This window comes from Alligator mississippiensis, chromosome 13 (assembly GCF_030867095.1).
Source record: "Alligator mississippiensis isolate rAllMis1 chromosome 13, rAllMis1, whole genome shotgun sequence".
Classification (NCBI taxonomy): domain Eukaryota; kingdom Metazoa; phylum Chordata; order Crocodylia; family Alligatoridae; genus Alligator; species Alligator mississippiensis.
The window spans coordinates 47963411-47990181 of NC_081836.1; the positions used below are offsets into that span (position 1 = coordinate 47963411).

The window sequence follows — 26771 nt, forward strand, 5'->3', positions numbered from 1 at the left end:
AACTTGAAAAGCAAGTGCAAGATGTACGTTACAGTGGAATCTTTTTAGTCCAGGTTTTCAAATTATTTACTTCAGTGGTTGGTTGGTGTTTTTCCCTTCTCCACTGCTCCGTAAAGACTGAAGACTTTAAGATGCCCTCTAATTACTAATACTTCATTATATGGAATATACTACATTATGATTCCTAGCATATTTCAAGATGCTTTAAAATCTAAAACTAAATTACAGTTTTGAAAAGAACAATACATTTTATGAGGCAGCATTTTTTGCTATGTTTAATTTTGTAATTATAACACTTAGTTGTATGGACTGAGCTTTACAACTACATTTTGTAATTGTAATGCTAAGTTCTGGGTAGGGATACATGGGACACTGATTCTGGTCATTTTTTGCTGAAAAGCTCTCCTTTCGGTCATTCAGATTAACAAAGTTCCATTGTATTTTGATTTAAGGTTTGGCTCTTGCTTCCAGTGTTTTATCAGTTTAATCATTTAGATTTATATAGCAGTTTTGAAAGGGCCATTTTACAAATCAGTGTATTCTGGTTTTGATAGCACTGAATTTCAGTACAATTCTGGTGTTTATATGGTGTCAAATTGAAAGCCTCAATGACATTGTAAGTTTTTTTTTGTTTTTTTTTTTTCTCCTTAGGTACTTAGACAGCTGCAGCAAGGCCTGGCAAAGTGCTATTCAGTTGCCTTTGAGAAGAGCGGAGCAGTTTCAGATGCAAAAATCACTCCCCACACGTTAAATTTTGTCAAGAAGTTGGTCAGTACCTTTGGAGTTGGTCTGGAGAATGTGTCTAATGTCTCCACCATGTTTTCCAGCGCAGCTTCAGAGTCGTTAGCTAGAAGAGCACAGGCTACGGCCCAAGATCCTGTATTTCAGAAACTAAAAGGGCAGTTTACGACAGGTAAATTTCTAAAACAGGTCTTCAGCTGTTTCTAATCTGCAGTGAAAACATTGTTTTTTCTATGGTTCAAGTCTGAAAATGTGTAATTCTTCATCCCATGTCATTTTGGAGACAGAACAGTGAGTATGGAGCAGCCAGCATTTTGATTTAGCAAAATAATGGAACATTTGAGTGTCTGCCATTCCTGTCTTTTATGTGGAATAGTGAAAAAAAAATCATGCCAAAAAAGTAGATTGCAAGATGGTAAAGGAAGTTAAGCTTTTTACATTCTTGCTATAATTATAGTTACATTATACCTATGAGTACATTACAGTAGTTTAGAGGACTAGCACTTTTTAAAGTGTTTACTTGATGAATTGCATCAAAATTCCTGGCAAGTGAAAGCCATTAATAGCTAGGCGGTCTGTCGTCTTAGTAAAAGTACACAGTTGTAGTCGCATAAAATTTAATGGTATTTTTCATCCTAAAACGTCCAGACTTAAATTATTTTGAAAAGTCTTCCAAAATTATCTATATCTGAGTGACATTGGTTTTGCATTTTGGATAGCTAGATAATAACATTCTCATTATACACTTTCACAAAGTTGTTACAAAAATCGAATCAATAACTGTAGTCAGGTCTAATTAAAAGGACTATTTGGGGTAGTAGCTTATTTGCTGTTTCAGTTCCTATTTGCCAACAGAATTATAATGTAGTGATAGTCGATGTATACCTGATGTTGAATTAACATTGTAAGAACAAGACTACAGGGCAATACTTGGGGGTTGCAACACTTGGAAAAGTGTCTATTTTACACCTGTTTATATGTGAGAAACAGAAGTTGGTTGTTTATTGGATTTTTATAATTTGTCTGGGTCACTGGATGGTAGTGGCACAGAGACCTATCTATACTTTTTGACTCAATATCGAAGAATTTTTATCATTTAAATAAAGTTAAATGGAATACAACCTTTCTGAAACAGGAATATATCAAACTTCAGTGTTAACCATAAATGAAAAGAATCAAGATTTGTTTGGTAGTATCTTTTATTGGACTAGCTTTGCAGTTGGCACAAATGTCAGCCAAGCTTTCTGGGTCCAAAACACCCCTCTTCACATCAGAGAAAGAAGCAGATACAGTCTAAGCTAAATACTGATTGGAACAGTGTAAATGAAGGTGATACTTTTCAAAAGAGAAGTGGCCAGTTAACCTGTGGAGCAGATAGATTTCCTTTGAAGACATGAACGAAGCGCTGTCAGCTGTCTGTTGTGTTCCTTGCCTGACTGGCTACCTAGTGTTTCTGTAACTTCAGGTTAGATGGCTGGTAAAACCCACACCCTGAAGGAGCATTAGACTGCTTTTTCATCTGGTTCCTATCCTTTTATCTGCCTACTTTGGATAATCCTAGTAGGAATTAAAATGACTGTAATGCTCATGGTCATTGGAACTAGCTTGTATCCAGGTGTAGTCCCCGTGGATGGGAAATCCTGCTTTTGAAATTTAAAGTTAGTGTTCATAAGTGTGTGTGCAGCTCTCTCGACTAGGCTTTCCAGGTCAGCTCTGCTACTCAGTGCTTGCTGAATTCAGCAAGAAGTTACACAGTGCCTTTTCAAGCATTTCACTTACCGTGATGTGAAAATAAGTGATCTGATGGGAATCTTGTGAAAGTAGCTCTCAGTCACAGATATGACCTACATATCTTGTGCACATTATGTATTGCATGATGTATTCTTTGTGGCACAACAGTTGCATGACAGTAGATAATGGAAGTCCTGAACCATATGATTAAATTTAATGGATGAAGGCTGCTAGGGAAGGAAACAGTAGTTGAAACATTTCACATGCCTCTGATTATCTAAAAATTATAGGGAATCAAAAGACGGTTAATGTAGATATTGCTTTCGTATTAAAAAAACCCCATTGTTTGCTTATTGCAACAGTGATTTGGAAACTTATTTATGATGAACACAATATTTTTTATAGTGTTGTGTTTATATTTTTAATTAGTAACGTTTCCTTTGGTCACCTTTTTCTCCCAGATAGAAGTACAGGGTGGTGGAGGGATGGTAGCCTATAAAAGAGTATTGTAATAATGCTGGGCTAAAACTTCCTGTGACAAATGCACAAGGGACTGCTAGACTGATAGGTTGTCTAAAATGTATGTGCACATACTCGCATACTTACAGAAAACAGATTGTAAAATGTTTAAATTAATTATTTTGTAGTATCTGTCTTTGTGGGGAAGAATAAATTAGACTGATAGTATTTTTGTTCCTTTATGCTCCAGCTGTTTCCTTTGTTAGTTTTGAGGACTTAAAAATGGCACTTAAAGATTTTGGTTTTGTGTCCAGCTACAGCTTTTACATTTAAACAAATGTAAGGGAAGATGATTTTCCTGGGCCTAATTAATTAAATGAAGAACATCTAAAGTAATCAGGATATGAATTTGTTCTATTAAATTTCAGTTTAAGGATAAGTAATTATTGCCTGATTTTTTTTTTTTTCTTGCAGACTTCAAAATTTATTTCAATTAAGATTAAGCATGAGTAGTTACAAGATTAAAATAACTATTTTAGTGAATGCTAGATTAGATTATGTTTTAATCTATTAAATTTGGGGTTTAATTTAAAGTTGAAGTGTGGAAAAAATAGAGGAAATTTAATTGGTCAATTTACTTACTTTTGTGGAATTTTATATTACTTCACTATGCAGAAAGTGAAATTAAGTTTTTGATTAATTTGAAATAATTGTAGGAAATCCATTACCAAAATTAAAAAAACAAAACCTTATGAGTAGAGCAAAGAAGTTTGTAAAGCAATTATTAAACACTTATTTTTGCATGCTTTGAGGCCTGTTCCTGTCTGAATTGATGGGAAATGCTGTTGTGTCAGCTTGTACTTAGAACATTTATTTGTATTTATAATTCGTAGCATCTATTGTATTTAGAATCACAGAGAAGTAGGGCTGGAAGGGACTTCCAGAGGTCATCTAATTCAACCCCCTGCCTGAGGCAGGAAAGCTCTTGGGGCCCGTATAGGGCTCAAATCTGCAACCTTGGCATTAGTATTACCATGCTTTACACAACCAAGCTAGATGAACACTAATTTACTTGGTGTGCACATATTTACATCTCTTGTTTTCCATGTCTTCTGTAACAGCTATTTATTAGGCCTGTGCGAAGCTGCTAATATTTGCTTCGGATTCGGCTGATTCGGGGGACAGTGATTTGATTTGGTGATTCGAATCACTGGCTCAGATTGGCTCAGCTGAATCTGATTTGGCCACCACCGAATCAGACAGGCCCCATCCCCTGCCCGTTCTCCCAGCCAGCTCCCCATGGCTGCTCTACCCAGCCCCAGCTCCCGATTCTTTACAAAAAAAAAACAAACTCCGGAAACACTGGTTACTGCCAGTGCGGGGGGTAATCCCTGCTGCCCCCCACTTCCCCGTGCTGCATGGGGGGCTCTGCTACAAGCACTCAGAAACCCTGACGGCCACTGCAGCAGCCAGTGAGTGAGGACTTCTATTTTTTCAATGGCCAGGAGCTGGGGCTGGGAGATCAGGTGGGGATTGGAGGGTCCCTTCCTCCCCTCTCCCCCATGCCCTACTTACCAGCACGGAGACTGGATCCAGCTCCCTGCGGCGGCAAGTGGGGGCCGCCCGAATCTCCAAAGCTCTCTGAATCTTTTCCGAATCAATTCAGAGAGCTTCGAATCCATTCAGACCTTTTTATTGGTCTCCTGATTCAGTTCAGATTTGGAGATTCAGCCACCATATCGGGTCAAATCTCTTCCGAATTGAATTGGCACAGCCCTACTGTTTATGGTAATAATCTGTATAAAGGTAAATTATTACTTAAAGTTATTTCTAGATTAACCATGGAGACTATTGTTATATACTTTCAAATAATATTTTGCCATTCTCTGACCCTTTCTCCCACATTTGACATACTTTTTGCTTCCTACACTTAATAAAGGCAGCTCAGGTAACCCCATGAGGCTCCACCGATTGGATGTGACCTTTTCAGCCTTGCTCAGTATTCCCCACGTATATCCAAGCAGTGAGAACCTGCCTCGGTTCCCTACTCTATCTGGTCTGCTACATCTTTTAAAAGCCAAACTATATATCAATAGCGAGGGAGCTCTTCCTCCCTAAGAAATTTTGTTAAAAACTTTGAAAGAACAGTGCCTTGAACAGGATTGCCTCCTGTACTTGGTTCCTTCTCTTTCCCAATGTAGAGCAGTTGGCCAAGCAGAGCAGACACAGTCTCACAAATGCTTCACATGAAAAAAATAAAAAATCCCAGGAGCCATAGAAAGTGAGCCGTGCCACGATTGTACTTAGCTGCAAGAAGGAGCTTCGAGTCTGGGCTTCTGCTGCCTTCTGCCATGCGTGCAAATCACTTATCAACAGATAAACTTCTGAAAGAGGATGAATGAGATGTTGTAAGTGGTTGGGGCAGCAAAACTCAGGGTTTTCTGCTTTCTTTTCTGAAGTAACAATTCTTGACACTGTACTCCCTCTGTAAAGTGGAAAAGAGGCTCTAGTTTATTCTGAGGTTTTAAATTTGATAACTTGAGTCTCTCCTCACTTGTCATTGAAACCAGCATCTTTTCAGATTCTTCTTTGCCTCAAGAGAAAGGTATACGATCTCTTCGGGATGAGGCTGGAAACTACGAGTTTGTTTATTGTGGCTGACCTTCATAGTCTTGGTTTCCTAGTCTTCTGGAAATGATTCTTTAACTGAGGTTCTGCTTTCCACATCACTGGATTTCTTCTTTTCCTGTCACTGAGATTCACACTGGGTTCCAAATACTGTAAAGGTCATTTTAATACAGTTAGAAAGATCCTTTGAAAAAGTATGAAGCCCCATCAGATACCTTGTCAAAGTGGAAGAGACTTTCCATACATGCAATTTAAAAGAAAATAGAACCTAGATGTTGTGTTCTTATTATTTCTTTTCTTTTTGTTCCATTGCTACGGTTTCAAATTGTATGCTTCACTAAGAAGAGTCAAAGCTGCCTCTGGTTTCTGTATCGCAGTCTCTCCCAGGTTTTGGTGATGTTTCACTGTTTCCTTTCCCTTCTGGAAAACCTTCACTGTTGCTGTGTAGCCCATTCTGGTTTTACTTGCTTCTTTTGGCTGTCTGCCAAATTGTTGCTTTGGCAGCAATAATTGGTAAGGACTAACTTTACACCCCAGCCATTTTCTTTTCCAGCTTAGTTTTAACATAGTTTGTGGCATTACTGAGCAGTTTGAACTATTCCCCCATCTCCCTTGGAGCTGGTTAATTGACTGTGTAGCGGTCTCGGCAACCCAGATCTACCGTTGAAGTATCTTCCTACATAATACTTTTGCTTGGGCAATAATGAGCATGTCTGCAGACATCAGTGTATAAGAATCAAAGCAGTGCTCCCTTTTTGACACCAACATTTACAAGATTTAAGACAAATTTATATTAAGGGAATTAAATCGGCTACCCCCTAAAATTAAAAACAACAAACTTTCTAACTTCAATTACCTCCAGCTCCTGGGCCTTTGAGTCTTGTGTAAGAGTGACTCTGTCTCTAATATTCCACATCATACAAGGTTGTGGTACTGTTCACTGTGGTTCATGGAAGGTAAGGTGCAGATTCCAAACCAGGAACTGAAATTTCTGGCATGGTACATAATTGCAAGCAACATCCACATGGATCTCTTTCTGTCTGGTTTCCAAATCCTTAGTTATTCATACCAGATGCTAACCTGTGATGTGGGGAGCTCATCTGTTCTAGAACACACAGCGGTGCTGGGCACATGGAGCTCCATGTGGAGGAAGGACAACATCAGTCTCTCGTATTTTCACTACTTTGAATTTCTCAAAAGCTTTTCTGATGGCTCGGCTACCTTAACATCCTGGTCCAGTGAGTCCTACCCATTAGCATCCTTCAAAGTCAAGGGGGAACTTGGAGGTAAAGGATATAAAGGGCAGGATTGCTTAGTGGGTGCTAGGTCAACAGCTGAAAGGTGCTGAATCAGTAAATCAGTAAACTCTGTTTACGTACATTCAGCCTCCTGGTCAGCTGGCAGTTACAAGAACTGAGAGCTGGTCCAGAGCCTCACCAAGGAAGCAGAGTTCAGGTCACTAGAGTTGGATGTGTTTGCATATAGGTTGCCGAAGGGCTTACTGTATTTGATCTTGCCATTTCCATTTTAGGAAGATCGTTCAGAAGGTAAGGTGAGTGAGAGGAAGTAAAGGTGAACATTTCTAGTTTCATGCTAGCAAAAGAGGCCATTGTTTTGTACCTTGGTGTTGTATTTCCTACTTCATCTGTTGAGAGTAGATCTCCCTAACCACAGTGCTATACTTGGGCTATCTCGAACTATATGGCTACTGAGAAGGACTATAATTTTGTGAGCTCTTTGGAAGAGGGAAAACAGTAGGCCTTGTAATCATTACTGTGCACTAACCTACCTTCTAACCTTCTTCAATTTAAGACAAAGTTCTCAACTGTCATTAGATTTAAGGCCCCCTTCAGAAAATACCATCTCTGCTTTCATTTGTGTTTTTTACTATGGAAAATTTAATAAAGCTGTTCTTCCATCGCAAAGAACTCAGAAAGACCACAGCAGGTCAAAATGTTTTGGACACTGTGGATTCCTATGTGAAATTTGGGTTTCTTGTGAATCATGTACATGTGTTTGCACACCTAAAAAGAGCTAATATTGAACGGATAAGGTTTTTTGGGTAAATCCAATATCTTTTATTAGATCAACTGAAAATGGTTGGGGAAAAATCTTTGCAAGCTTTCAGGTACAAATACCCTTTGTCAGGCTGAGGAGGCATCTGTAGTTAGCCTGTGCTCTTCCTGGATGAAATAGTAAAGAAGCCAGTTTGCATGTAAGAGAGCCAGTCAGTGAAACTGTGAATTGAGGTAGTCAGTGAGTGAGAGACATGTAGGCAGGAGAAAAGGGAATGAATGTTGATGGTAAACATAGCGAGGTTACCTGGGGAGTCAGATGTTAGGCAGGCTTATAATGTGTCATAAATCCAGTGTCTATATTTAGCTTATGATTTTTTGTATCCAGTAGGTTGATGAAGTGAAGTTCACAGGTTTGCCTGTGAAAGGTGTTCTGTAAATTCCCTTTGAGGATTAGAAGTGAGAGATTGGAGAGAGAGTGGTTTTCTTGTGAGAAATGTGCCCCCACCGGTAATTGGATATTCGTGTCTGTGATGGATTTTCAGTGTGCATTCATTCTGGTACGCAGCTGTTGGTTGGTGTCTCCTACATATTTTCCATCAGGGCATTTGGTGCACTGGATGAGATGTATTACATTTCTGGAGGTGCAGGTGTAAGATCCAGGAATGGTGATGGTTCAGTTGTGGGGTGTAGTAATTGGTTGAGTAGCACCCTTAAAAGGATCTCGGAGCACTCTAGGGTGCCATGGCACCCTAGCTGAGCATCGGTAAGTTAGTTACCTGAATTAGTTTCTTGAAGATGTCTTGTCTTGAATTAGTGAAAAGAATTAGACGACGATTAGAAATGCATTCCCTACACACATGCCCAGGATCCTTTATGCCAGAAGAAGACTGTGTTGGGATATTTTAAAGCCTTCATGACAATCTCTTGGACAATTATGACTCTGCATATCTGGTTGCGCTTCACGGGCAATCATAGTAACTTTTTTACCCTATTGATGATAACAGTGTTTGCTGTGAACAAAAGTATTTTTTATTTCAAATAAATACGATAAAGAAATGGTGTCAGGTATCCAGGTTGCAAAGAAATGGTGCATCAACTTGATGTTATCCAGGGCTATCTCAACTTTCTTGGTCCATTCCTGTTGTGCTCTTCATTTATATTCTTTGGCTGTGGGGGTCTTCATTGAGCTGATTGATAGATCTTGAACTAATTTGAGAAGCAAGAATTGGCTTTTAGTAGCGGTTGAAACAGATGCATAAAACATCAAGTTAAGCTGTCTGCAAAGTAGTGTACTGGAGCTTTGCACCACAATGATTGCTAATGGTAGTTTTTGCCTTACAGCAGAAGTTGTGTGTGTGTTTTTTTTTTTTTTCTAAGATGGGCTCCACACGGAGCCTGCGTGACACAAAACAAATAGACTAATAGAGCTCACTTTCTGTCATTCCCATCTGCTACTGAGAAACAAAACCAAACCATCTGAAAATAGGCATTTTCAGCAAACTCGAGTGATTCCTGTGGAGAAAGGAATGGCTTGGTTTAAAAAAAGAAATATCTGATGGTGTTGCACGTTTTTACTACTGTGGCTGTTTGCATATCATTAGCCAAAAAAGGAGATGCAATCTGGGGACTTTTTCTGCACCTCACGAAGTCAGAGGTAAATGAGGCAGCAGATACTATTGTTACACTTCATGAAAGTGATTTACTCGCATTGCTCACTAGAGGGTAGACTTGGAATTATAATCTGATATTTTTACAATGATATTTGCAGTTGTCAGGTATACCACGTACAGTATTTTAAAAAGAAGAGCCTGTCAATGAAATATTATGATAATTTAAGATCCTAGTGCAGCATTATTTCTTATGACCATGACTACGAAACTGCTTATTCCCCTTATAGATATTTTTCATAGAAATTACAAATGTTGTGTGTGTTTGCTATTGTTTAATATAGGACATTTTCATGCTAAAAATATTTAGTGCCTGATCATTGCAGTATGTGCCAGTGTTGCTCTGGGAATGTTTAGAGGAGTTGTGGATATAAAGTTAGCAGCGTGTAAAATGTAATGTTAACACAAAACAAATATATTCTAAGTGAAGTTGACTTTAAAAATGGAATAGAAAAATTAAAAATCCCCAGTCATGCAACTTTATTTTAAAAATTGTTTTAAATAATATTTATGTCTCTTGCATCCTCGGGTGCCACATTAAATTCTCCCTTGCATTTTTATGGGCATGTAGTATGCTGTATGTTATGAGCAAGAGATTATTTATGGCAGTTGTGCTTCTAAGTGACTCTTTTTCGTGTGTGTGCACATGGGCATGTTTGAGTGCATATATACAAGCACTCAACACTATCACACTTTAAAACCTGAGGGAGAACCATTTATGGCTAAAAGTGTATAGGGCCAATTCATCCATTGTGTGTGTAAGTAGTAGGCATATGTATGATTCTGTATAACCTGTTTGTAGAGGATGTTTAAGGTTTGCATACAAATCAGCTTTTTATGACCTATTTGTGTTTTTTGGTTGAAAATTTGCCCCATATTGATACTTAACTACTGGAGTCTGTTCATAATTACTTCATTATTTGCCTACTCTGGATAGGTGTTTAGTCAAATTTTGATGCATGTAAGAGGGCATTGGGTGTGTCTGTGCTTTTAAGAAGGCAAGCATCCTGAAAGGGGGCTGATTAGGACTCACCTGACCAGCAACAGGCTGGGCTTGAGGAATATAAGCCCTCAATATGAGCCTCAATACAACCCTGGAGAGACCAGATGTGAGGAGCTCCTGGCAGCAGGGCTCCTGAACAGACTTAGAGGAAGGTACCTGGGGCACAGAGGGGCTTGTATATACAGGCAGGTGGACACGGCCTTGTTAAACTGGGAGAAGATTTGAATGCCTGCCAGAGGGCACAGGTGCTTTTAATTAAGTAGCACCAGTGTTTAGCCTTGTGCCCTGCTGAGTGCAGGCTCCAAGGCCAACTTGCAGGAGCCCAGAGTGGGATCAGGAGATCCATGATCTCAAGGCCCAGAGAGGTACTGGGAAGGTGATCAGAAAGTCCAGGAACCCAGAGTAGGGCTGAGAGAGAGAGTGGGTCCAAAGCAGGTCTAAACAGCCAGAGACTGCCAGAGCAGAAGAGTCTGCAGATCGCAACTGGCCTAAGAGCAGAGCCAGGGCCCAGGAGGGGCCAAAGGTCCAGGAGGGACCACAACCAGTTCCACTGGCTGGAGGCGGGGCCAGAGCCCAGGATGGGCCAAGGGCCCAGGAGGTACCAGAACCATAAATATTAATGGGAGATGACACACATGGGGTGTGGTGTGGGGAAGGATGGAACCATGCAATGAGCCCTTAAGGCTGTGGGTGATCCTACAGAGGCACCTGGTATAGGCTGCGGTATGGTATATGCTGTGGGTGACCCTACAGAGGCACATATAGGCTGGCAGAGCCTACTGAACTTGAGGGCTAAACAGAGACTAGAGGGGTCCAGGAGGGATCTGGCGGTGATTACACACACAACTCGCTCTAAGGCCCGTGGGCAGTCTCCTTTATCTAATCTTTAATAAGAACAAAGCATGGCGGGCAAGTAATCAAGGGAGATCTTAGAGACTGAGCCAGGCAGGGGCATCGTGGTCGTCTCTGTGGCTCAGACCTGCTACAATCCAGTTGTTCTTTCTTCATAGATTTTACACTCTTGATACATTTACTTTGACTTATTTGTCTTCTGCTTAAAGGTTGTGTTAAAAACTTAGAAAAATACGTAATATACTAAAAAGTAGTTTTTTGTATTTTACGTGGCCGTCACTGAGATTAACTACAAGGTTTACAAAAATTATCTGTTATATTGAGCCATAATGGAGATTCATGTACAATATAATCTGAGATTGTTCTTCTCTTTCACTGTGAATCTTAGCGATTCTAAGGCAGGGTTCAGTGCATTTCTAACATGGTGAACCTAAAAAATGCAGTGTTTCTGTTTTGAGTATACAACAGTGAATGTTGTGAATGCTGTGCAACTTTCAATATTTAGGATGCATTCTCTCATGGAGTTTACCCCATAAGCACCTTCTTAGCTCCTTGTAGGTTGTATATAGGTTCTGATTCTGTGCACATCGTGGTGGATGCTCGGATACCACAACGAGTGCATTTGTCGCATGGGTTTGTCTGTTTTTCTTTTCTGAAGGCAAAATGTTTTTATTTATGCTGTTCTCTGTAATCCTGTTAGTGAAAGTCTTGTCCTTGCCTAAGGAAGTAGCAGATATTGGGCAGGGACAGAAATTGCATATAAACTGGTATAAGTAATCAGAAACCAGTTCTGTAACACAGCTGAAGTTCAGTGCATATAAACCATTTTCAAAATGGCTGAAGCGGGTTTAAGATAAACTTGGATGGATGTAGTATCGGACTTAACTGATTTCGGTTAAATCTCTCCAGCTAAGCAAGGAGGTGTGCTTTAGTGTCCCCCAACTTCTGGCCTAGGCCAGTGCAGGCATATGACTGCATTTCTGGAATCAAAAGTGAATATCTGTTCACTTGCTTATTGGGTCAATCTACGCAGCTTAGATTAACCTGCAAAGATTGAATCAATTCATCTTCAGGCTTTTTGACTCTCTGTACTTGGCCATTGTGGCAATTCTTAGGGCCCTTTGCTGACACCTGAATTTGTCATGGTTAACAAGTTAATTTTGCCATAAATGGCAACATGCCACATGTTCACCCAATTATGTCATAACATGGCAAACCAGCCACAAAGACATTCCACATACAATGAAGGACAGTTCTAGCTGATTTGCATGGTACCTTAAATTAAATATGTGGTATTTGTCCCAGTCTTAGGCCTACCCTGGGCTTTTGCTGACAATCAGCTGCTTGTTGGCATTGGCACAGGACAGCCTTAGATCTTCAGGTCACCTGGGGCTACTCCAAGTCTGATCCGATCATCTGAGCATTTAGATCTGTAGTCCTGGGCTCCAGAAAACAGCTGCCCCCTGTCTAGTCTGCAGGATTGGGACCGGGTTAGCCCAAGGTCCTGGTTTGGCCACAGCAGTTGCATAATAGGGACGTGAGGAAATTTGTGCCCCATCACAAACATAATATGCCCTACTGTGCACATCTGGTATCTTTTGGGTACCTTGGCCCTGGTTCTCAATGCCTGGAAGATAAAAATGCAGAATTTTTAATGTAATGGTATGAAGAGCCTGTGCAATCAGTGGACAGTCAGTGGATTTTATGGTAAGAACAAGTCTAGTGTCATGACTAAGTAGAGTGTATTCTTAGATTTGAATCATATGGCAATTAAGCTTGGTCACCACCAGAATGAAACAGTCTCCGTGGAACATGCTGTTCGCAGGTGCCACTTGCATGAGTTGAGGATCTGTGAGACTATGTAAAAACATTCACTCAAAGGAGTGTTTTCCACCAAGGTGATTGCGGTGTGGCTGCAAACCCTCTGTCAACCAGGATATAACCTCAGTTCTTACTCAGATTTAGGTTTGTTCTCCATCTACCAGCTTGTAAAAGAACAAAGCTGGGTTGAGACAGTGGTGACATAAAGAGAGAGCTGGCTGTTTACATACAGGCAACCCGTGCTTAGCGCTCTTAATTGGTTTCTGAAAAACCAAGTGTTAAATGAAATGAGTGTTAAGTGAAACCGAAAGTATTTGACTATCCAAGATGGTGACCTCAAGCATTATAATGAAACTCACTGAGTGAAATCAAGTATCAGTTTAAAATGAGTGTTATAGTGAAATAGTGCTAACGAAACAGCATTAAGCAGAGGTTGCCTGTATATTCTTGGCATTCCTGCCCAGGATTTCAGCAGTTGTACTAGCTGCGTGCAAAATGTGGAATGAAATCGGAGAAATCAGAGACATTGTTTTCAGCTCCAAATAGATAAGAACTTAGTCTAATTGTTCTAAATAGCAAACGGCAGTTTTACTATTTGCTTTGAAATGACAAATGAACTTCCAGGCTATTCTTCAATTGGGTTCATTTGTCTCTTAAAACCAAAACAAAAACCTGAAACCTTTTGCTCGGAGAAGTTCATATTGCTAGATTGTAAAACAAGTTTCAGATCTTCTTTCCCTTTTTATATGAAATCCAGCTATTTATACCACCACATACTACCTGTGTTGGTGGACTGCATCAACCCAAAATATAACCGGTTACGTGCAGTGCTATTTCTAATGTCCCCATGGCCATGAAGCAGGTAGCAAATGGGGAGATCTAGATAAAGAAAGCACATGGAAAAGACCCAGAGGAATTTTGAAGGTTAGGAGAACGACAGAACCTGGTGATTTGAGTCCTTGTGTGTTGGTTTACTATACATTTGGTGGTAATTTTAGAATGGCAATATAATCCTTATTTAGAGGTGAAACTGCAAACAGAACCTCTGTATATCATACACTCCACAGGATGGACAGACAAACTATGACATTATAGCATCTGGAGCCCCAGTGCACTCACTGTACTGGAGGCTCTCTACTGATATGCAACAAATACAGTCCAGCCTCTTCTTACACAATTAATTTTGCTTACTTTTTTGTCACCTCAGTGCTTGTTTGAAGAAGATAGCTTTTTCTCATGTTCATTTAGCAAAAGCAAATATTGAACACCAGTTGCATTTGATATTCTGGCTTGCTTGGGAATATAATATTTTTGTGCTAAAAGGGTTAATTATTTGTAAGTGTTACTTTTCCAGTCTGTAACTACCATTTTTAGCATATTCTTTCATTTTACCATTGTATGCAAGACCAGTCTGATGCTTTTAAAACTTATTTTAATGCGTAATAGGTAAATGTGCTATCCAGAATGCCCCTAAAATATTTTGCTTGAGGGTATGTGGATGAAAGAGCATCTTTTAAAATGCCAACTTCAAATAGTTGATAGTTAAATATCCCAGATGGGATTCAGATTGTTAAAGATTTTTTTTTTTCCTTTTAGACTTTGACTTCAGTGTACCAGGTTCCATGAAACTTCACAATCTGATTTCTAAACTGAAGAAGTGGATCAAAATCCTAGAGGCAAAAACTAAGCAACTTCCAAAGTTCTTCCTCATAGAGGAGAAGTGTCGTTTTCTAAGTAACTTTTCAGCACAAACAGCAGAAGTGGAGATTCCTGGAGAATTCCTTATGCCGAAGCCAACTCATTATTACATCAAGATTGCAAGGTGAGTCACCACTGTGGAAAAAAGTAGCTGTATGTTGAGGAAAGTCAGAGGGGAAAAAAAAATTCCTTTTTCCCAACTTCCTGGATTTTGTATATTTATACCTGAATGACTTAATGCCATTACTAATGATATGATTATGATGGCTTGATGTAATCCATTTACTTCTAGTAGTACATTCATCTGGTAATGTACAGCATTTCACCCAGTAGAGTAACAAGGGGTGGGCAGCCAGCGTACTAATCCACAAGGACGGCAGCTACCACTTCAGCTGGCCCAGCCTCTGCTGCTGCAGAAGGCACAGACCCTGGTAGATACCTCTGGTCTCCCCTGGGAGGTTAGGGCATGGGCTGACTTCCTCCACATTGGTGCAAATGGAGTACATTTGGCACTTCCATTACCAGTAAAGAGACTCTTGTGATTCATTAGTGTTGTTCCGAGTGGAATCTGATCTGATTAAGAGTCCTTTGGTCAACAGCTTTGTTTCTAAGTGAAGAGGAGACAAAGGTGCAAATTTGTGTGACTGTCTTTGACAAGATATAGAGCTTGCTTAAAATGATTATTGAAAATATAGCTTATGTTCATGTTGCATCTCATTTAAAAATATTGGTAATTTAGTGTTAGTTTTACAAATGTTCTGTATGTAAGTGTTTCTTGCTACCTCTATGTATAGCATTTTTATCCTCCTCCTCCCTCCCCAAAGTCTTGCTTTCATTTCAGAGGAGAGAAATGAAGCTTCTGGACTTTGAAAGCTCAGGTGCTTTTATCTGTTTCTTTTCTCGATAGATTTATGCCTAGAGTGGAGATAGTGCAGAAGCACAACACTGCAGCCAGAAGACTCTATATCCGAGGCCATAATGGAAAGATTTACCCATATTTAGTGATGAATGACGCTTGCCTGACAGAGTCTCGGAGGGAAGAACGTGTATTACAGCTCCTTCGCCTTTTGAACCCCTGCTTAGAGAAAAGGAAAGAAACCACAAAGAGGCATTTATTTTTCACAGGTATGGTAAGAGGAAGTATTTAGATTATTGGGGAGGAGGGGGAGACTACAGAGAATTAGTCCTTAAAGTTACTCTGATAATTTAAACTAAAACTTTAAATCGGAGTACATCAGAGTAAATCCTGCCACTTTCCAGGTGATCAAAGGATATTCTGGCTCTGAAACTCCACTTCATAAAGAGGAAAAATATAGGGGGATGCACAGGGGCTGGGGGAAGGGCAGAGTTAGGGAAGGTTACAGATGCTCACTGTGTGGTACAATTTATCTGTCTTGAGTGGTGTCCAAGGCAGAGGCTGAGCTGCATGATGTGTTGCTGTGGAAATGAGTAGTCCCATCCCATGGCAGGTATTTAACAGATGATGATTTTTTTTTTTGGCTTGTGTTGTTTGAAAATTTTCTCTCTCTTCTAGCTAGCCCATAGGAGAGCTTTTGCATCTGGAAGATAGCTCTTCTAGAACTATTAATTGTTTATGTTCTTCCTAAATTTTTCCCATGAGGCCATTACTAAATAATTCTGACTTTTTTAAATAATAAACCTACAGCATTGTGTAACATTATCTATATACACAAATGTATCTGTATACAATTTTTTCATACATTCTATTACCTCATTTGAGTTCAGTAAACTAGATATGACACAGAACACAGACCTGGTCTTGTGCTTCTTTCATGCATGAGTGTAAAGACCTTGCTTTTGTTATACTGCTCATTTTGGAAGATACCCTATGTCCATGCTACAGCCTAGAAATACTTGGACAATGTAGAACAAAGATGGGTAACCCCCAGCATGGGTGTGAGAGCGTGGTGTGCAAAGGCATTTTGCTTGGTGCATGCACCTCTGAGTGAATGGTGGGAAAGGGGCTGGAGCTACACTGCCACAACAAGGATTGGGCCCCTTGTGACTCCCCTGCTGCCCACCTCTGGCATGCATTATAAGTTGAGGTTGTGGGTGTTTTTGATAGTCTGCCCAAAATGTTGTCAGCCCCTGCTGTAGAGTTAGAGGACATAATGGTCACAGCCTTGCCTCTCCTCTGTAAGATCTCCCTTTGCATATACAGCCTCACCTACCAGTTTGACTTTTAGATGCAATGTGAAAGTTGCATAGTTATGCATGCAGAGTCTTAATTTTTTCCCTGTGTGTATGTGCATATTTTGCTGCTTTCATGCTATGATTAACAATAATTTCAGTTATCCTGATGCAGTTGCAGAAGATGCTTCTGTTGAGACTGCCGAGATCTTTGCTTGGCAATGTAAATAAAAAGTCCAAGAAGTTAATTTTTGGCATTTTCCAATTACTTAAATTGTTGGGATGTTCCAGCTGCCAGCTAAATAACTTTGAATGAAAACAAACTTGAGATATCTTGGGAGAACATGAAGCACTTAACAGTTGTGTGCAACTCCACTGACATGCAGCTAGTGAAGGGTAGCAACCGAGTTGAGGACAAGGGAAATTGAAGATCAGGACTCTGGAACGATAAAGATGCCATCGCACGAACTTCTGTAGGATATTTTTAGGAGTGGGTCTTCATCTTCTCTTCTACACCCATAGATCCTCTTATTTTTAACTATGTGTATCTGATTTGCAGGTTTAGCAATGGACTTGGTTAATTAGATGACATAAACTGAACTTGCAAATAATTACAGGTTCAAAAACAGGATGCATCTTAAAAAAAATAGCCCTTGATGTCCACAGAGAAGGACCCCATTCAAAATGTTCAGCCAAAAAAAATGCTTATCAAAAAGGCACTGTGTTCATCAAATTAATTGAATAGGTAAATGTAGAAAGAAATGTATTCTGCAGAAAAATAAATGTCAATTGTTGGTCACAGAATATGTCGTACAATGTCCAGCTTTGGTTGGAGTCATTTAATGTAATAAAAAATCTCCTATGAACTAACTTAATATGATTAATACTTAAAATTATTTTTTTTCTTAAAACTACTGGAGAAACTTGCAGTTTCTTAAAATACCTTAGGGAAAGAAATATCTAGGGGTTATGTAGTGGAAGGCAAGTATGTCATGCTCAGCTGAAATAACAATTAAAAAGTCAGGAGATTAAAACTCCTTGAAAGATTTATTTGCTGATGGAAATGGAAACTAATCCTTAAATATCAGACGAAATATGATAAATGTAATGCAGTGTGATTTGGAAAAGGAACTAATTTTAAACTATAATCTCTTTTTGAAAATTTCCCCCACACATTTTTCCAGTTGTATTACACCATACTACAGGATGTGTGCAAGCAGAAACCGAAGTCCTCCTCTCAGAGACGAATGAAAGCAAAATGGAAGGATCAGTTCTTAATGACATTTGTTTGCCTGATACAAATTATGGATGTTTTTAGGTTATTGAACAAAAAAGGCTTCAAAAAATTTAAATCAAGTCTTAGCATTTTTTATAATAAAAAGGAACAGAGGTTAATAATTCTTTTACTTTCATGACTGGCTGTGAAACAATCTACCCTGGTGATCAAAGGATCAAGATTGCATAATCTTAATGACTCTGAAAAGCTAGCTGCAGAACTCTAAAACAAGTGCAGAAAGCAAAACCCAGAGTCTGTGGATTAGCACCTGGAAGTGCTGAACATTATCTCAAAACCTAAATAGTAGTGTAACTATCTGCCTGCATTGTGGTCAGAATTCTATAAATCCCTCAATTCCGTTGCAAGTCAGTGCAACTTAAGTTCCTAAATCACTTAGTGCTTTTGAAAATGTTACTTTCCATCTTTTCAGTTAAGTAAACAGCCTAATTTAAAAGTCTCTTCCTTTATAAATTCTTGCAATATTTTTCTCTCCAGTTGTGGTTCTCCTGAATGCTTTATTAAATATTAAGGCTTTTTGTTCAAACTTTGGAGTGTTTTTTCTGTTGGAGGGGTACCAAAGTGATTTAATTGGATACTGTAAATATGTATGCAAAACAGGTAAATTTCTATTTGAATAAAAATGCCACCTTTTTACAAATAAGATTCATAGTAGGAATCCTGAATCCCTTGGTGCTTTTGGTCTCTCTCTCTCTTTTTTTTTTTTTTTTAAACTAATGCTATAACATGATTTTTCCTCACTTAGATTTCTTTGCATGATGTATCTAGTAAAAATAACAAAAATGCAGCTCTCATCCTTTTTTTTTTTTAAACCAAGCTCTTGAATGTGCTATGAGTGTAATAAAAATCTTCACTTGACACACTTCAGTTGATTATCACAGCAGTGGTTAAGGGCTCATACTTGCATGTTAATTCTTCAGATTGTTTTAGTGTTTTGGTTATGCATTAACATTTTTTTCTTTTATTTTTTTTTTCTCATTTCCAAAATTATTTTTAGTCCCTCGTGTTGTAGCAGTCTCTCCACAGATGCGTCTGGTTGAAGACAATCCCTCTTCTCTTTCCCTGGTGGAGATATATAAGCAACGCTGTGCCAAGAAAGGCATTGAGCATGACAACCCTATTTCTCGTTACTATGACAGACTGGCAACAGTCCAAGCACGAGGGACTCAGGCTAGCCATCAGGTATTGAATATGTGATTAATATTATTCAGGCTTACTTCTTAAGGACGCTGTGACACTGTGCTTTGCTTTCCTTTTTCGTATTTGCTACAAATATTGCATGTGTGTTATTAATTGTAAAAAATGTAGTCAAGCAACTCCTTCAGGGAATTTTAGCTTTCAAAAAAGCCTACTGCGTATTCTGCTTATGCAGTTAATAAAGCTTTGCATGCTTGTGAAAAGGTATCAGTTGAAAACACTAGGAGCCAAACTCCTGTTTCCACATAAACAGGTACAATATGGCAAATATGGTACAAACTTCTTTGTGTTGCTCTATAAAGTGCCCAGATTTCTCAGCCAGCTTCGTTTTTTAGATGCAAGGGTATCAGGTATCAGTACTGACTTTTGAATGTGAATGTCTGCTCGGAGCACAACTAAAACCATTTTATCAGACTCGAACGGAAACCATATTCCATTGTCACTGGCTTGGACCCCAATTCATGTTAGTACCCGGCAAGTGCAAGGCCCCTTATTCCACTGTAACCTCCATGAGGCGTCAGACTCTGATAGCAGGAGGGCGTTTAATTTTTCTTTTTAGCATGCACCATGCTATTCCTATGCCATTCTAATTGTTAAAATACACAATGTGTTTGTCTGCTGAATGTTGTCTGCAGTAAACCAGTCTTTCAGCCTTTCTGTGTTACAAAATAAAATGAAGTGTTACATAACATCTGTTTCTATTTTGAGGATGGTACCTTGAGGTTATGAAACTTAGTCTTTTTAACAGTCATTTATTGAAGCCGGGATGATTTTCATTCTCTTTTCCTTGTTGCACAGCAGATTCTAACTTTATTTCTTTTTCTAATTAATTAGGTTAGTATTTGCTACAGTAATTAAGTATGGTGGGCTGTTTGTGGGCTCTGGAACCCAGAAAAGGCTGAACTGCACAATGTACAGTTTCAGAAATAATTGCAAGCCTTTTCTCTGCTTTGGCAGTAGCACTATACCACCATGGAAGAGAATTCTTTGCCTCGGCTCTTTCATTCTTCAGCTTTCTCCCTGCCACTTTTTTAGGAAAAACACCTTCCATTTTCTCTTACAAAGAAGCCCCTCTATAACCAGAGGCAGACCTTTTTTGTATTTGTCAAATTTGAAGTCCCTTGTTACAGTGATACCTGCCATTTGTAAATGGGGAGTAAGTGAAGTCTACTATTTTTGGTCTTCATGTAATTATTCTACAAGAAACACGTCCACATGTCTCTTGTCTCGTCTGTCTTTCATCCTCATCAACCTGTTTGAACGACCTTTTAACTTTTTTCTTAAACTGCGGGGGCTAGATTCAAAATCCTTTGCAATGGGAGCTTCCAAGACGAACTTCTCATACTAAGTTTCTAGACTGAGCATAGTCTGAGGACCTTATTGGCTTTGGAGCCTTTGAAAATAATGGATGGAAGTGACAAATATAAATATCAGGACCCTAGAAGGAAGGATTTTAATTAGTCTGCAAGGCTCTTTGGCAGCTTAGATTGAAGTCAGCCACCCTATTAGGTTTCTTAGTGCTTTTTTTCCACTCAGTAAATGAGACTGTGCAAGGAGTTTCTGATTGTGGGGGCGTGGGATGTTTAGTAGAATGAATTGGTGCTGGCTATAGACATGAATGTGCAGCAGAACTTGATTTTGAAGATGGAGCTTGTAAAGTACTGCTCAATTAGTCTGCCATATGGAAGTGCAGTGGAGAGGTGTACAAATGTCAGTTTATTTTGCTTCTGGCTTGTTTGAGGGGCTTGCTAGAAGGTACAATAATTGACTCATCGTACTGTGTAGTCTCTGGACTTCTGTCATCTCGAAGCAGCTTTCTGGAAGCAGCTCTGTCGACTCTTATGGCAATGAAACATTTTTTAAGATGGCTTTGGAATGACTTTGCTACTCCGTGGGATATACACTTTCAAAACTGGTAAATATGCTTGCAAGAGGCAAGGATTTCGTAGGGCAATATCTTTTACTGGACCACATATGTAGTTGGGATAGAGTTGGAGAAGCTTTCAAATACAAGACGTTCTTTCTCAGGTCTTGCATTTGAAAGCTTGTCTCTATCAACTACATAGTTGGTCCAGTAGAAGATATCACTCTAAGAAATCCTTGCCTCTTGCATAATTTCTGGACCATCGTGGCTACATCATCACTGTTATGCTACTGTAAATGTGTACCAGAGTCAAAAAACTACTAGAAGAAACACCTGTACTTAAGGTCATCTCACCTGTAAAGGTGGCAGTGAGGGAAGAAAAGCTTGATGATACTAAGATTTAAAAATAATTTGTCTTGCTTTTAGGTTCTTCGTGACATACTGAAAGAAGTACAAAGTAATATGGTGCCACGCAGTATGCTTAAGGAGTGGGCTCTACATACATTCCCAAATGCCACAGATTACTGGACGTTTCGAAAGATGTTTACTATTCAGTTGGCATTGATTGGCTTTGCAGAGTTCATCTTTCACTTAAATAGGCTCAATCCTGAGATGTTACAGATTGCCCAGGTATATTTTATGCATTACAGATGCACATTGTTATCTTCTCTGATTAAAACAAAGTTTTCTAATTTACCTTTAGAATTGAATATTGCACGCTAAATTGACAAGCATGAGCTTAATCAAAAGCATTTCAGTAGGCCTGCCTTTTAAAAACGTGGTTATGCACTATATAAGCAGCAGTAAAAAATGGTAATTGTGCACACTTTACCCTCTGAAGTCTCAGATTTTGGAAGGAGAACTTACTCATTAAAAACAGTTTAGCAAACTCTTAAAAACTTGCAGATGTTTGTGTCAGTGTGTGGAAATTCCCTTTCCCCGGTCTTCACAAACAACTTCAAGTTTTTCTGTGTTAGATATTAAGCAGTTAAATTAATTAAAACAAAACAAAACTTGTTTTAGTGCTTCCAATTCCTGTGGGGTATATTTATTTTCTATTATTCTTCATTCTCACGCTTTCATTTATGGCATTGGTATCCAGTCAAAATACAGCTCCCATTGCCACTTATTTTGTACTTGAAATAAGCATTTAAAATCAGGCTTGCCAACTTAGTGGAGCAAAGGTGGTATATATTAAAATCTTAATACAGTTTTAATGCGTGGAGAGTTATACTCTGCACAGCAATTAAAAGATTCCTTAATCCCCACTATGTATCTATAACTTTCAGGTGCTTACCCGAGTGAACAATGGAGCACTTTATTGAGATGCAAGTAGAATGAAGATTTATCTTTCTGCCCCTAATCCCTCGCCCATTGCCACCACAAAAGAACCCATTCTTTAAGGTTGATATTCTGATACCATATATTTAGCATGGTTTCACTGCACATGTCATGTGTGAGAGAATACTAGACATCCCAAATTCTAGACAGCCATTTTTTGTTAAAGTGGCAGTATCTGAATAAGTGACATTTTAAAATAGCGTCTTTTATTCTTCCATATATAGCTTTATCTGCATTTTAGTCATAATACTGACTCCAAGGGCAATAGTTAATGCATGTGGATTTAGCTTGAAGTATCACTTCCAGATAACTTTCTAATCTGGGTATTTAACACTAAACAAATGTCTGTCTTCCAGTGGCTTCAGAAATGGATTTTCTGTCCCTTGTTGAAAGTTTCTTTCCTGTGTTTCACTTAAAAAATCTAGGATACAGGCAAACTAAATGTAGCATACTTCCGATTTGATATTAATGATGCTACTGGAGATCTGGATGCCAATCGACCAGTCCCATTCCGTCTAACACCAAATATTTCTGAATTTCTTACTACTATTGGGGTCTCTGGACCACTGACTGCATCGATGATTGCAGTTGCTCGCTGCTTTGCACAGCCAAACTTCAAGGTATGTACAGTAGTTATTCTCAAACACTGTCCACTGGTATGTTATAATTTCACTGTAATAAAAATGCTTTGTAGGTTGGTATGCATGGCTAAAGTAATTAGGTACTGAACTGAAGTATGTGAATGAGCATTGATCAGTTTTAAGACATGATCACATAAGTGTCATTTATTTTGAATACAAGTTAAATGCTGACAAATCCACGCTAACTTTTTAAAACTTGCAACAGGAGCAATACACGAGTCGATTGAAATTGCTGTAGTTCGCTTGCTGGAAGGAATACGTACAGTGAGAATAACATCATCCTAATTTGTACCAATTGTTTTATCATTCTAGCCTTAAATCTTTGCAGAACTAGCAGCAGTAGGTAAAGTGCCAAGTGCAGCATCATTTACATCCTTCAGAATGTTGTGCGCAGGAATACATCTTGGTACTTTCTTAGCAGAATAGGATGCTAACAATAAAGTAGTGTGCCTTGCTGCATTCTGGCTCTTAGCAGGGTGTAGTTTGCTAAGGCTAGTTTGCTTTTAAATTCTAATGCTCTATAAAATTGAGCCACCTTGCACTGTAGGCAGCAATTTGCACCAAACAAGCACTGCAAAATAGTACTTAAGAAACTTTTTTCCAGTTGTGTTTTTAAAATGTATATTGACCAGAGATCCTGGTATTGAAATTTGCCTTCTCCACGGAGCAGCAAGCGATACATGCTTTCTCCATAATTAAATTGCATCCTGATCAAATTACCTGCATTGTCTGCCTAAGTATTCTTAGGCCTTTAATTTGGAAGTTCATAGATATCCAGCTGGAAATAGGGCTGACTGCTGGGGGGCCACGGCTTCTATATCTCAGTCTTAATTCAAAATTTGAGTGCTCAGGACTTCCACTAAAAGTGAGCAGCTGGGAGCACAGGTCACTTAAGAAAATTTTGGTTGAAGATTTTAACTTTATATAAAAATTAAAGTTATTAGTATGTTTTACAGATGTCAATGAAACCTATAGACCGTGTGTGTGTGTGTGTGTGTGTGTGTGTGTGTGTGTGTGTGAATTTTGAGAGTAACAGGTTAAATTCTTTAGCCATTACAGGCAAACAGTGAATTTTAAACTTGATCTGTAGGGTGTCTAGAAGGACTGGGATTTACAAGCAAGCAGTAATTCTTAGCATAAGAAGATCAAGACTGCTGGAACGTATGTTTCTATCAAGAAATCAACTGCCAAAACAAGGAAGAGAATAGGAAACTTTTTTCTTGGGCATTTCTTTTTCACTCAGTAATGCCAAAACGGTCCTTAGGATATCAGCTGGCTTGAGACTTCAGAATCCTGTTCATAAACTGTTGTTTTTTTAAAAACAAACCAAAGCAAAAACTAAAACCTCTCAAAAATAAAGCAGGAAATTACAACGCTGGGACAAGAACCACTAATTATGTTCAGCTGAAATATGCTGCATTTATTTAGGTAGAAAGGATGTGGGACCATGAATTCTTTTCCCAACTTTAGTGGTGAGATTTAAAGCTGTCTGAACTCAATAACTTCAAGCTAACATAACATATAAATCATTCAACAAGTTATTTCCATTATAGGACAGTGTTTTTCTTGCTCTAAACATAACGTTGCTGCTCAGCAAAAAACAGCATCTGTTGAAAGCATAATAAATATGCACTACAATATAACTTAAATATATAGTGGCCTGAGCTTTTTTTCCTGCAAGTTTGTTGGTTTGTATGCGTGTTAGATGCATGTAGAATATACAGAATTCAAGTGTGTTTATATCAGTTTGTATAGTTATATTAATATATTTTGTCTTGTCATTCAAATTAGTTCTCATTTCTGTAGGGGAACCTTCATTTTTATCTGCTGCTTTTTAAAATAAAAATCTCTTTGGAGAAGAAATATTTTGTTTAACAATGTTTAGAAGGCTTACTACAGTCCAGTCATTTCAAGGAGTTAAAATTAGAGAGGGAGCTAAAATGTCAAGATGCTTAGTTAAAAATCTATATTCCCATGATGGTTCTTCTAGTTAAACATAATTATCTAATTCTCTTCTTCATGCAGGTTGATGGCATCCTGAAAACTGTGCTCCGGGATGAAATAATTGCTTGGCACAAGAAGACGCAAGAGGATACTTCCTCTCCACTCTCAGCAGCTGGACAACCAGAAAATATGGACAGTCAGCAGCTGGTTTCACTAGTTCAGAAAGCTGTTACTGCTATCATGACTCGACTTCATAATCTTGCTCAGTTTGAAGGAGGAGAAAGTAAAGTCAACACTCTAGTAGCCGCTGCAAATAGCCTGGATAATCTCTGTCGTATGGATCCTGCCTGGCATCCATGGTTGTAACTTGAAATTTAGCTAGCCTTTTTGCTGCTCTTTTGTGTTGTGAGCCATGTATTGTGTTGAGAAGAGAATGTGAAGAATTCATTTCAAACCATGACTTACCTGTCACACTGCCTGTTGTCAGTCTTCATTTTAATCATGTTTACAGAAGTAGTACAATTTTACTGTTTTAATTTCTTGAAAGGGATTTTCGTGTACAAAGAAATATGCTGTTTATAACGCAAAGGCAGTGTTACAAATAGCTTAAAACAAGAGGAGGAGACATGCATAGTGTACAGAAGAATCTTATTTTACGACGAGTGCTGTGATTCTGGCGCTGTTAGGTTATTAGGAATGGCAAATCCTAAATGAACAGTATGTAAACTTTTTATACGCTTTAAGAAATCAGTATTCCTAGTTCCTGAATTTTACTTGGTGACATTTTATTAAATCGCTGTCCTTCATTCGACTATAGTGAAGGCATGCATGGACTGTTTTAATTCTTTCAGAACTTTACATGAACTAAGGTGGTTTGTACAGAGATTTTTCTATCAAATGTATAGAAGTACTGTTTTTGCTAGGCCCTTAGTAACAATGATAAAATTTATATTGGCTTTTCTTGGAGCACAACTTATGTACGGTAAAAAGTGCAAGTCGGTTTGCTTATTTGGCTTAGTAATTGACAATGTATTAAAAGGAATTTATAAGAAGGTAAGGAAAAATTCCTCCACTGATGCGTATGTTTGACAAACTGATATAAAAGCAAAGAGCTATCAAATGAACCTCTCCCAATTTTTTTGATGTTCAGCTTTCTGTTACAGTAGGTTCTTCAGAATGAACCTGCTTCAGTTTATCTTTGTAATTTAAAAAAGATGAATTTAATGTTTTATTTGAGTCTTTCTGTTGTGTTAGCATTTTTATAATCTTCAGTGTTGAGATTGTTGTACTTAAATTTGTACAGAGTGATTTTTTTTTTCCAAATAAATATTTTTAAAAATGCTTTCATTTCAGTTCAGTGTATTTTTAGGGTGCAGTAAAATGAAATAAGTGAAAAAGGCTTAATAGTGTGGGTAACACTTGATAAATGGTCAAAAATTGCTTGCATATTAACAGAAGCTGTTGGATAACCCATGATGTGCACATGTAATTGAGCTGTACACTTTGTTGGAGGAGTTAAATAGTAAATGTGTACATGAAAAGTGTGCCTTTTGAGAATGTGTTGTTTCTTGCTAGCTAGGGAACTAACTCATGTGTTAGCCTTCAGCACCCACAGAATATGACTAAATGAAATGCGGAAAGTGCACTTTCGGTTTCGCTGCTGGTGATTTCAGTCTTGGTGATCGGCTGCTGAGGGACCCCCCCCCCCCCAAAATCGGTGA

The 26771-nt window shown here is 38.6% G+C and overlaps 1 protein-coding gene across 3 annotated transcripts in view; it reads left to right on the forward strand.

The window, feature by feature from the left end:
- The window catches only part of TRRAP (transformation/transcription domain associated protein), a 140558-nt gene extending 114167 nt beyond the window's left edge, over positions 1 to 26391 (forward strand). For all 3 annotated transcript variants that reach the window (XM_059716655.1, XM_059716657.1, XM_059716656.1), the window contains exons 65-71: positions 652 to 913; positions 14517 to 14742; positions 15526 to 15743; positions 19061 to 19245; positions 21551 to 21754; positions 22891 to 23085; positions 25132 to 26391. In XM_059716655.1, coding sequence (XP_059572638.1) covers positions 652 to 913; positions 14517 to 14742; positions 15526 to 15743; positions 19061 to 19245; positions 21551 to 21754; positions 22891 to 23085; positions 25132 to 25416 — 1575 coding nt within the window. In that variant the 3' untranslated portion in view covers positions 25417 to 26391. The remainder of the gene's footprint in view (positions 1 to 651; positions 914 to 14516; positions 14743 to 15525; positions 15744 to 19060; positions 19246 to 21550; positions 21755 to 22890; positions 23086 to 25131) is intronic.
- The last annotated feature ends 380 nt before the right edge of the window (positions 26392 to 26771 follow it).